The sequence below is a fragment of the Haliotis asinina genome, chromosome 9 (assembly GCF_037392515.1).
Source record: "Haliotis asinina isolate JCU_RB_2024 chromosome 9, JCU_Hal_asi_v2, whole genome shotgun sequence".
In the NCBI taxonomy this organism is placed as follows: domain Eukaryota; kingdom Metazoa; phylum Mollusca; class Gastropoda; order Lepetellida; family Haliotidae; genus Haliotis; species Haliotis asinina.
Window position 1 is genome coordinate 16,913,174 of NC_090288.1, and position 12,162 is coordinate 16,925,335.

Consider the following 12,162-nt stretch of genomic DNA (forward strand, 5'->3'; position numbering starts at 1 on the left):
GCAGAGTGTTTTAAGTACACTGCTTGAAAGATTGCACATCCAGAAAATCATTTAATATTGAGTTCGATATTGAAAACTGCGATCATATCATTAATGTGGAGTCATTAAGGGGTGAAAGATGACTTTAAGATGACACTGTACTTGTAAATGAATATTAAGAGATAATTTCGTTTAACAAGTACCAGGAAAAAACATGGACCTCGCCTTTAAATTGTATCGCTTGCATTACAAGAACACTGTTGCCAGACTCAGTGTTATCCTAGATCTTCTTTGTCTAATGCCTCCTAGTCGTTTGACGCAGGTCAGGAGTGTGAACTGGTGCTCTAGCCGTTCTAACACTCTGAATAACACAGCAGACTGCAGCTTTGTGGGGTTTCCGTATTCTCCTGAACGTCATGGTGGGTTGCCACCAAATGGATGGAATATTGCTTAGTGCGGCGTAAAACTAAACTCCCTCACTTCTGACGGACTCGACTGAACAGCGCTTCCTGGGAGAATCTCATTCTTTTCCTACGCTAAACATCAGTGCATAAGATAAGCATCACCATGTAATTCTAAACTCTTTCCGAATAATAACTTTTATAATAAGAACGAGCAAGCATTTAACATTTCAAAAACGACATCATTGAAATCACCATGTACAAATAATTGCCTATATTTTAAACAGGTGATTTTTCTGTCCTAAAAGAAGATACCTTCTTTTGAAAAGTGACCGTATCAATTGATTGTTTTGAAACCTATACATTTGTTATGTATTGCGAATGGATGAAAGTTTGTAAATTAATATATAGGAAAGGTTATAATTAGTCAAACTAAAACAAAGGTAACATTTCGAATGCAGTAAACCTTGCTCTGCAAGCAAAACAAGCAGTGTTTAGCTGTAATTATCAGTGATCGGAAAGGAGAACTGTTTATTCAATACAATAAACTCATGAAAGATTTATTCCAAAATCTTAATAATGTGGCCTTTTTCTGATTTTGTCAGTCTGAATAGTTGGAAAAAGATCTAAATCTTTGACATTCGGGTACTTCCTGATCATGCATAATTACAGCTTACTTGGTGTGTAAATGTCATCTTGGGAAATAACAGAATGGTTCATTTTGGTCAGAACTTAATTAAATTGTGTAGTTTCAGCAGAAGTAGAATACTTACTTTGGGTAAAAATTCAGTCCCATCACAATTTCATCAAAACATTCTTTCAAGAATTGAAAAGGTTATGTATTTGTAAAACTGTCAACGGATAAAATTTCTTTAACTATATGTTGATTAAATTGATGGCTACATCCTAACTTTTGTGTAGCATCACATTTCATTTTCAAAATAGGGTGGCGCTTAATTATTGCATAAGTGTATTATTCAAATGTTGTTAAAATATGATTATTGAAAGAGAAATACTCTTAAACATTGCATGGAAAATGAGGTAACGTGTGGATCTGAGTTGTTGGAAAGAATGGTACATGGCTGTGCTCCCCTTCTTGCCAATATGCACAGTTAAGTATAGGAGTCAAACGTTTTGTTGGCTAGATTCAGACAAGGAAAACTGGCAATGACATGTGAGATATTGACATTTTTAGACTTTTATCTCGATAACAACTTAACGTTTTAGTCAAATTTCAAACTGAGTGCTCAGTTTGAGAATTTGAACCTGTCGAGTGTCTCACCCAGGCCAAAAACAGCTTCACTCCCCCCTCCCATAAACAAAACGAAAACGAAACAACAACTCAACCTAATTGATATATCTCAGATTTGTTTAATACGTTTGGCATTACTTTAGTGTGTTTTGTTTGGAAAATTGGGGACAGTAATGGCAAAATAGCTATTTTTCTTCAGTTGAATGAGGCACCACACCTAGACGCTTGATACACACTTTACCGGAAATAATTGTGAGGGGTGATTACTTTTAGTTCCTTTGTGTTCCGTACAGATGGCAATGGCAGGCTATTTGAACATAGTCTTGGTGTCAAAAGTGAATGGTAAGGTCAGGAAGCGGGAAACACATCAGTCAAGGGCAGCTGACATATTAACACGCAAACAATAAAACGATCAAATTTCAAGTGACCTGACTCAGACATCAGCAACGCGAGTTGTCCTGGATAAACGGTATCCTCCAGTTTGTCTGACATCACAGACAGGTTAAAACAACAAACCATCTGGTTGAGTACACAGGAAATTCCCTTATGTTACCCGTATATGAAATGGAAAATTGTATATAAAATAATTAACAGAAAACCAAGAAGACAAAAGACATGAAATGTTGACCGTGTAATGAATTCACAAAGACTGTTCAACGTCGTATCAGTGGATACCCTTTTTCGGCGCAAACAGTGTGTCTTAAACGATGCGTATGGCATGCCTGGCATTCTGCTACCGTCTCCATCATGTGCGTGACTTTGACTACGAGGTCCATCCATATTACGACCCTAACCATGTCCAAGACGTGGAATAGGCCCATATAGAGCCTTAGAACAATTTCCGCCAACACATCTGATCCTGTCCTCTTTGATAAAGCCAATGAATTTATGTATATCAATGAATAATCAAGCCAAATACGCAGACCTCACCTTTGAAATGTCTTACTTGCATCTCAAGTAGATGGTCGGCAGACTACTCATTGTTCTTGGTGCCCCTAGTTTGGTACCTGCTGCTTTTTGTGCGCATATCAGGAGTGTATCAAAGCTTTCAAAAAAGGTCATTATCAAATACATACTATTAATGCCATTCTGTCGGAACTATCTAGTGCTCGTTTCATCACTTTGGCTGATGCAAAAAACGGATTTTGGCATGTGTCACTGACCAAGGAAAGCTGTCTTCTGACAACCTTCGAGACACCCTGGGACAGATATAGTTGCAGATATCCTACACAATAACACCTGGACCAGAATGTTAGGGAAGGATGGATGAAGCTTTGCAGGACCTAGATGGAGTGAAAGCAATACATGATGATGTCTTTGGTATCGGACACTCTGATGAGAAGGCTGAATAAGACCATGATAGATAATTGACAGTTGTCTTTAACAAATGTCGAGAGAAGCCAATCAAACTGAACAAATCCAAGGTCAAGTTGAAGTTACCTGAAATTCCATATCTGGAGCATGTCTTAACAAAGAACAGTCTGAAGATTGATCCATCCAAAGAGGACGGCACTAAAAATGCCAGTGCCCGTCATACAAACAAGGAGTACCATGTATTCTTGGAATGATGAACTTTGTACTAAAGTTTGCCTCCAATATCTGTGAACTTAAAGCGCCAATGAGATCTCTAGCTCTAGATGAATCAGAACTCAAATGGTATGAACAAATTCACGTAAACAAGAAACAAGCTCTTCCAGAGCTTCCAGTGCTCAAGTACTGCGACAACGAGGCTGCAACGTGTTTACAGTGTGATACTTCACAGAATAGTCTCGGTGTATGCCTACTTCAGGAAGGTCAGCCATTTGCGTATGCATCTCGATAACTGACCTCATCAGATAAAAACTGTGCTCAGGCAGAAACGGAGCTGCCTGCTATCGTCATAATGAGCAAGAGCCTACACAGTGCACCGAAACGCCTCCAAGGGATGATGATGAAACTGCAGATATTTGATGTCACGGTAACTTACCGGAAGGGTTTGGAGTTGTATGTAGCAGACACCTTCAGTCCAGCATACTCTCACAGACGATGGTGTGAGCCTTGTTCCTTATCAGATCACTCACTGACATAGAAACTGAAACCATTTTCAATCTCAGTCAAGTCCTCTGGGACACTTCAAGGTGCCACGCGTGCTGATCATGGAATGAAGAGATTGCTAGATCTGATCCAAAATGGATGGCCTGTGACGAGAAAGAGTCTTCCGGGGTCAACTCAAGATTACTTCAATTTCCTTACATTTGACTGCTTTTTGGTTATTTTGGTCGTCTACGATAACAAGTCTTGGGAAGTCATGGGAAAACAAAGCATTCTGTGACAGACATGGTATTCCAGATGTTATGATCACAGACAATGGCCATTCAGTTCTAATGCTTTTGAAACCTTTACTCAGCAGTACTTTTTCCATCATGTGACATCATCGCCAAAATCCCCACAATGAAACGGGAAGGACGAATATGCAGTCAAGACAATGAAAATGTTGACGGAGAAATAGAAGGTTGACGAAGCCAATAAAGATCCTTATCTTGGTTTGCTTGATTGGCGAAATTGGGTAGCAGAAGGAAGACTACGCTGCCCTCAGCCAAACCTGTAAAAAGTGAGAAAGTGGTTAAAAATACTACAAACCAGGAAAAGAAAGCAAGCTAAGTACGACAAAACAGCACACACATTACCTCACCTGAGAAAGGAGATGCAGTGAGAGTGAACCCATACAATACAGACTATTGCCAGAGAGCAGTAGTGAATAACATTGTCACAGATACATCCTATGGAATCAAAACATCAGATGGCAGAGTCGTGATCGCAGTAGGACTGGCAACTGAATCAGACTCCGACACCGATTCAGAAAGTGATGGCTAAGGCCCGAAGTACGCCTAAATCACTAAATTCCATATTGGATCTATTCAGCATTTGACCCCTGTGTGGAGAGGATGCACCAGAATCCATGCCGACTGAACTGCAATATGAGTCTGACAATTGGTTCTGTTTAGATTGTTGATTATTGAGATATAAGTTGGTTGGACATTCTTAAATAGCTTAAAAGTGGCTACATGATTGTTCTCTGTGGCGGTTATGCAATGTCTACTCCGAGGGAGATAATTCTCCTCACTCAAGGACTGGCTTCATAAAAAAGTATAACAGTATCATCTTAGTAGTGTATTCAGTAGCTAGTATATTCCTAGTTATTGGACCACGACCCAGGCGTGGTGAATGGCTGGACCAAGTTGCTCACGGCATTACAGGAGCTGTTTAATGTCCGTGTAACATGGACGTGTCCGAGGTGCTGCCAATTCCCGCATTCGTATTAGCTTCTCACGATGTTCTTCAGTAAAGCTGGGAAGATACATCATCCTCAGACAATGCAAGAACTTGCGCAAGTACTCGTTGACTAATGGGGGCTACTTTCGTAACCCATTTCTTCTGTAACAACAGTTTTATCAGTTGGAATTTAGAGTTGACGGTCATAGAACGTCATGAAACATATTCCCAGTAAAACGAAACCGAAATTCTTTTTTCTCCGTCTGTAATATTAACTGGGTAATAAACATATAATCTCATAACACTACACACAATACATGGTGGCATTCAGTTTCAGTCATGTTTATTACCCAGGTAACACTATGGCGGTGACCTCACAAATGACACAACTAGTGTCAAAATTCTGTGCAATGGAGCACGATCGACCTACACTGGCATACCAAAACAATCACGACACTACAAATTTTGTTCAGTTTTAAAAGCCTAAGTAAGGTTTAGAGCAACTGGACAATCTGTATTCTGATCAAAGTGACAATCATTCAGAACCCTGCTGTCACACCCACCGAACCAAAACATGATATATATTTATATAATATTATATAAGACCCTTCATGGGTTCGATTCCTCACATGGGTACAATGCGTGAAGCACATTTCTTGTGATATTGCTAGAATATTTATCCCCAAAACACACAAAAAGACACAGTTGACTTCCACTTTTTATTTTCCGAATTCTGGTCAAAGGTTATTGTTTGCATACACATCTTTGAGATAACTGACCTGAATAAAACACACACACATGTATACAACATGTGAACTAAATACTTAGGAGTATTAATCAATCGACAAGGTATTTTGTCTGTTGAGACTTGCAGTTTGGATGGTGGACATAAAGAAAACACATCAACCGGTGACAAATATGCTAAGGAGCCAAGTAAAATATGGAACTTTTTACATCCTTGGATTAAATTTAAAATGTCTCCTGAAGGGATACTTCTGAACAGAATCGTGGTATGCGCGTCTTATAACGAATGAAATGGCAAACGCTCTTTAATAGAATTCTGTGTAATCAGCTTGGAAACAAGAAAACATCACGTCACATGTTGTCTGAAAGTACAGAGATATGCTTTATCTGTTTTGGATGGACATAAAGCCGTCATGATTGTGACTTATCTCTCTAGTAAAACCAGTGGCGTTATACGTAAATATTCTGATATACATATTGCGTCTTCTAAATGGAGAAGTTAAAACATAAAATATATCGTGACAAATCAATATCATATATCAGTATTTGGAAACACGACCATTATTTGTCAAAAAATAAAATAAGCCCGGTTTTCAAAATAACATTTCCGTTTTAGCAGCTTACGATCACATTGTTTCAACCATTGACAATGTATCACATAGTAGGCCACATATGTTTGAATAACTAAATAATATAAATAAATTAATAAGCTCCAGAACGGATGAATCTAGAACACAAGATATATATAAATGGAAAACATGTAATTTCACCTTTTGTAATTGGCCAAGACGGATATATGTACAATCAAATATTGAAAATAGACCCAGTGTTCTGCAGAGTTTTCAATCCAGATTACTTGTAAAGGGAAGACGGTAGTTGCAATGAATCTGTGATGTGCTGCGTCTGGTGCTCGAAGTTACATTGTAACGACGGGTACCATTGGAAGTTACATCCATGTTAAATATTTAATCTATTATTATTCAGTATATTCTGTATGTATCTCTGATATTATGTGACTAAACTATGAGATATGTTACTTGAAATAAATGTTTAGTAAAACCGTTAATAAAATCTTATCGGAGACAGTATCCACAAAGTAATCACGGTTATACTCGCAATGTTTTATAGTGTACATGTGTACATCGTTTGACACCTTCGGAAACATACCTGTCAATAACTCTTACTGTTGCTTATCACATGATTTGATGGTATACCATATTAACTTTATATAAATCAATTCGGTATGAATACGACTGAGAATTGTCGTGTACGCGTTTCAAAGGCAGTCGGCTATGATATCTGCCATAACAAATCGCACTGAAAACTATTTCTGCAAGACATTTAGTATTAATCACTAACAGTTTTAACATCTTTAGACACCCTCTAGAAAATGATAAAATGTTGATGTTGTATGCATGTATGACGAAATGGAATATGAGCACTAAAATCATCTATTAAACTACGAAAGGTTTAAAACTTAACAGCGACGAACATTAGAGGTCCATGTAATATGTAATATATGTAATATGTAATATGAACCGAAACAACACTCTGCGTATCATTTTACTCTAGTCCATCATTTTACAGGAAGTTGAATCCCAAGTGAACTTATGCATGCGTGCATGCAATGTACGGAGGAAAGCACGAGCGAGGGGAAGCATATGTGAATTTTAGGAGGTACACAAAAATAATAAACTTGTAGTCTCATCCGCTATTACAGAAGAAAAGCAGCAAACAATTGCAATAGCTGGCGCAAGGTGCATACATGAAATTAACACTGTGTGCGCACAATATATTAGCTGTACACTTTCACTGTTCAATCTGCGCAGAACTTAGGATGAATAATGACAGTTTGATTTTCTTGTGGTTTGATATTGTCTATTACACAGACATGCTGTTTGCTACGCTATTGATGAACATAGATGACATGTAACACTTGTTATATCTGGGAAGCCCTAGTGGCTGAGTGGCTTAGACGGTTGACTTTGTGAGCTGGCGATTAGGTGTTTGACTCTGAGGGTGTGTCAGGATGGGACTCAACCCTACAAAATATTAGAATATGTATTGCTGAGAAAGTGGAATGATAAATATAACATGTGTTACATATGACCACTATATAAATGACATTGTGTGTTCATAGGTGAAATGGTTTATATATCACTGTTCGATTGACGAGAAGAAATAAACCATTGAAGTAAGACGTAAAGATTCTCTGGCTTATGCTGCAATGGCCGATCTGAAGTCTTTGGTTGGTTTGTCTTCCTGAAAACAGCTGACTGGGATCAGGGGGTGGTCGCTTCGCATCAGGTACGTCTGGAAGATGACAGTGATTATAATTGAGAAGTTTGAAAGGATGATTTAACTGGTCATATAAAGCTCCCTTGCCACGAATCACTCTAGACACAACATCGTACATACTTACCTTTGCATTCGAATGCAAAGTAGAGCTTGTCAAGGGATATCATTCGTTACTGGTTTATTCGCCGTAATTTTGAAATGTGAATATTGACAGGCAAAAGTGCTCAATGTGTCTGTGTCTGTGTCTGTGTCTGTGTAGGTGTGTATGTACAATACCATACACGATGTTGTGAACTAAAAGGATGGTAATGCTTTACTGTAAACTTACGTGAGCATACGTCATGGCGTTCTTCTTCTCTGCTGCAGTAGTCTTTCTTCCTATCCACACAAACAGTTCTGCCTTCGTGTCCAGAATAAACACATCCTGAAAGGTGATGAAATGACAATGAAATGATATTACACTTAAAACCTCTGTCTCAAAACAGCTTCTCTCGGAGAGGGGACGTTCCGTGGTTTTATGACATGGTCGCGTCGTACCAAAATACATTAACTAATGGTTCTTCTTGATACCGTGTCTGGTGCTCAGCATGAAGAAATGAAAGGGTATTAAATATGGACTTGTCGGCTCGCGGTATAGCATCAATATCCAGTGACATGGTATATCTCTCTAGTCTCCGTGAAGATCCGGGTTAGAATTGGCCTTCATGCTTGTTGTAAGAGGCCACTAATGTACTCCGATCGGGTGGTCAGGCTCACTGGTTAACTCATGTTATCGTATACCAATAATAGCTTAGATCTATGCTCTTAAATGTTGTTCACTGCATTGTCTGGTCCAGATTGTATTATTTACAGGCCGTGGCCATACAGCTTGAATATTGCTGAGTGCGGAGATCAACAACAACAAGAACGTTACTATAGCACAACACATGTCACATTTCAGCAAAACCGGTATTAAAACCTTATTTTTAATCATGGTAATAGCCCACGGGATGTTACTCCTGTTTCAATTATTTTCTCTTCTGCCGTGCGCAGTCATTGCATTACTGATTCCGTTTTCCTTTTTAACAAATCCTACCCAATTCTGAAGAACTTACATTGCTGTCAAAGTCGCATTGTGAAACCTTTCCAGATTTTTCCTTGGTGAAGGACATTGAGCCAGAGGCGTCGGACAACCTACAGGTGACATTCAAATAGTAAATAATTAATAGTCATCGTTCAATGTCTTTATGGTGGTTGGATATAGACGCTGGGTTCACATTAGAAACCAATACATACAAATTTGACTACAAGAATGTGTATATGGCGTTTTCAAGGCTGATGCAGTCGTAAATGGCTTCACGTAGTGGGCATACATGAAACAACTATGTTTGTTGTATGAAAGGTCATAGACCTATATACACGATTGTGTGAGATACAGACCTGTACAGCTCGGTGGTGGAGTCCCCGGCCTCGTACTGTGAGTCTGTGTCTTCTTCATCATCTTCATTCAGAAGACCATAAAACTCGTGCTGCAAAAACAGTGACAGTGTAAGCATAAAAATTTCAGTTGACTTGGTTTTGCATGTATTGCACCGGTGGTGCAGATCGATCACTATTACTGAACCATGCGTAAACTCACAATTGGAAAGTGATTCCTAAAACACATGCCCGTGCATGACACACTCGGAATCGTAAACTCTACTGTGGTTATTGTAGAGTTTTATTATCAGTGAAGAGGAAGACGTTGCATAATTTTTATATTAATTGTGTAAACAGGCGCTCAAGCTGATAGGAAAATGTCACAAACAACCATCCGTTTTCAGCTGCGGTTCTCATGACTCGCATGACGTGAGTGAGTTGTGGGTGAAAGCACATGGCATCGGCATATGTGACAGCCTGTGTGAACAGATTTTATGTTGGTCCGGGGGCGACTTGAGAGCGGAACTGTATTACACAGTGGAAGGTTGCTCTGTTATTTTATGGTACGCTTCAGATAATGTCTAAGCATGACCAATTCATCTCTCGTGGTGTCAGATTTGTGTCCTCCCCTGACGAACCGTTACGTGCGTAAATCGGCATTTACAGCCAGCTTCATTGCCAATACCCCATGGGTCTGTAGATAGAGGGTTCCTCCATCATAATAACTGAATATCGATGGAAAATGAAATGTTACAGGGAGCTTAGACAAATAAGCAATCTACTTTCATCGGACAAACAGCACCTCATTTGATAAAGACAGTTTTTTTTACATAAACTAGATTGTTCTCGTCACGATATGGCTGCAATATTGCCGATGTGGCGCAAAATATTAACTCACTCACTCATTTGATAACGGATCCATGAAGGTCCGGGCTAGATCTAGTCTTCAGCTACCCATGTATGAAACGATTAACGAGATCATGTGGTCAGGTTCGCTGACTTAGTTGACGCGAGTCACCATATCCCAGTTGCATAGTTCCATGCTCGTAATGTCAGTCGCTAGATTGCTTGATCCAGACTCGATTATGGTGCACTATTATGCATGCTGAACATTACTGAGTGTGGCGTCAAACAACAAGCAAGAAATTAATTTGATAACGTATCCCCAGTGTCATGGTCCTGGAGTCTCATAAAACAGCTGTCGAAGGTTCGCACAATGTTGAGCTCACTTGATGTCCATAAGCTGCTCACAAGCTCCATTTCACTGGTTCAAGGAAGATCTACACACATCACTACTACTAAATCGCATAGTGTGTTCACTGATGATGGAGGAACAAAATGTATCCAAACTCAGTAAAACCATGAGCAAGCATTGTTCTGATGGTAAACACGTCGTGGAGCCCACGTACGTAACGACAACAGCACAGCGCTACTATGTAGCCAGTGTAGCTTCATGAGACCGAATTAATTTAAACAGAATAAAAATTGTTTGAGGCATACAAACACTCAGATATCGTATATTTATACATTTGTCTTTGCTAGTTATCTCCATTGCAGATATGGGTTTATAGAAATAGGATAAATAGACAATAGAAATAGACAGTTTATAGAAATAGGATAAAATCATACATTATTCTTTCCCACGAGGAAGCGGAAATGATATAATGAAAATTAAATGCAACTCATCTGGCCATAATTAAATGAAGATTAATGAAAATCACTTGTGAAATCCTATCGTGTTACTGCAAATGGTGGGTTTCGCATGATGGCAATGATTGACGTGTATCACGTTCTAAAAAAATAATCTAAACTAGGCAATTACTAAATAAGCAATTACTTCCAATTATTATGTTACTACTATCATTATTAAAACAAGCATAAATGTACATATAAATCTCCACATCATGCTTCCATAGAGGCCACATTATGATTGTGTTGAGGATGGGGTAGTGCCCATGGCAGAAATACGTCAGTAAATGCCCCAGTATTGTCGAAATATCAAATTCAATTTCCTTATTTGGATAGACAAATACAGCTAAAAGCTAAGCTGTAACTACGGAAGCATGATAGAACTGGCCAGATGAGCTGAAAACACCCACTAAATCAAAAATACAAATAAAATAACAGCTAGCTCAAAACAAACAAAAGCACGATAGGTGTACAACCGTCTTCAGTTCCGCAGCCTTGACCAACACTTACCCTTATTTTCCATGGCTGTGAAGAGGGTCAAATATTATTAAAATAGTTACTGGATTTTAAAATGTTCAATAACTCAAATAACAACGCTTTGAAACAAAAGGAACCGTAAAGAATCCGTTACCTACGACCAAATCTCTCTCTCTCTCACTCTCTCTCTCTCTCCTTATAAGTTACTCAGCGTCGGCCTTTATTGTTTTCATTTTTGTTTCTAATTATTTGCAATCTCCACCTTAGGAACTGTGCTGACGATACGATTGTAATTCAGATAGGACCCACTTAAACTACTGACGCTTACCGTCTGGTCCATACTGTGTTCATCCAGCACCTCCTTGTTGATGGCCTTCCCCGTTCTCTCCTGGGCTAAAGTCTGTACATACTGCATCGCCTACAACGAAGACAACAAAGTACAGCCTGCTCAAAAATCTCTTCTTTCAGTCCCTCAGCGCAGAAGAAATCCGCTGTCTTCTCCAACACCAAATCATTAAAAGCAACTTACTTAGATTATATAAATCATATAAATAGGGTAATTTATTACCTACGAGAACGAACATTATCGAGGTTCATATTTTTCGTAAGATATCCCAGGGCAAAATATCACTTTGCAATGGTAACGTGACGTCATGAACGATGCCATGACGT

General features: G+C 38.9%; 1 protein-coding gene across 4 annotated transcripts in view; it reads right to left on the reverse strand.

The window, feature by feature from the left end:
- Positions 1-5,589: 5,589 nt before the first annotated feature.
- LOC137295568 (gelsolin-like protein 2) overlaps positions 5,590-12,162 on the reverse strand; it is a 32,599-nt gene continuing 26,026 nt past the window's right edge. For all 4 annotated transcript variants that reach the window (XM_067826974.1, XM_067826973.1, XM_067826975.1 and 1 more), the window contains exons 10-14: positions 11,819-11,908; positions 9,346-9,434; positions 9,021-9,099; positions 8,255-8,350; positions 5,590-7,941 (exon numbers count right to left, since the gene is read on the reverse strand). In XM_067826974.1, coding sequence (XP_067683075.1) covers positions 7,846-7,941; positions 8,255-8,350; positions 9,021-9,099; positions 9,346-9,434; positions 11,819-11,908 — 450 coding nt within the window. In that variant the 3' untranslated portion in view covers positions 5,590-7,845. The remainder of the gene's footprint in view (positions 7,942-8,254; positions 8,351-9,020; positions 9,100-9,345; positions 9,435-11,818; positions 11,909-12,162) is intronic.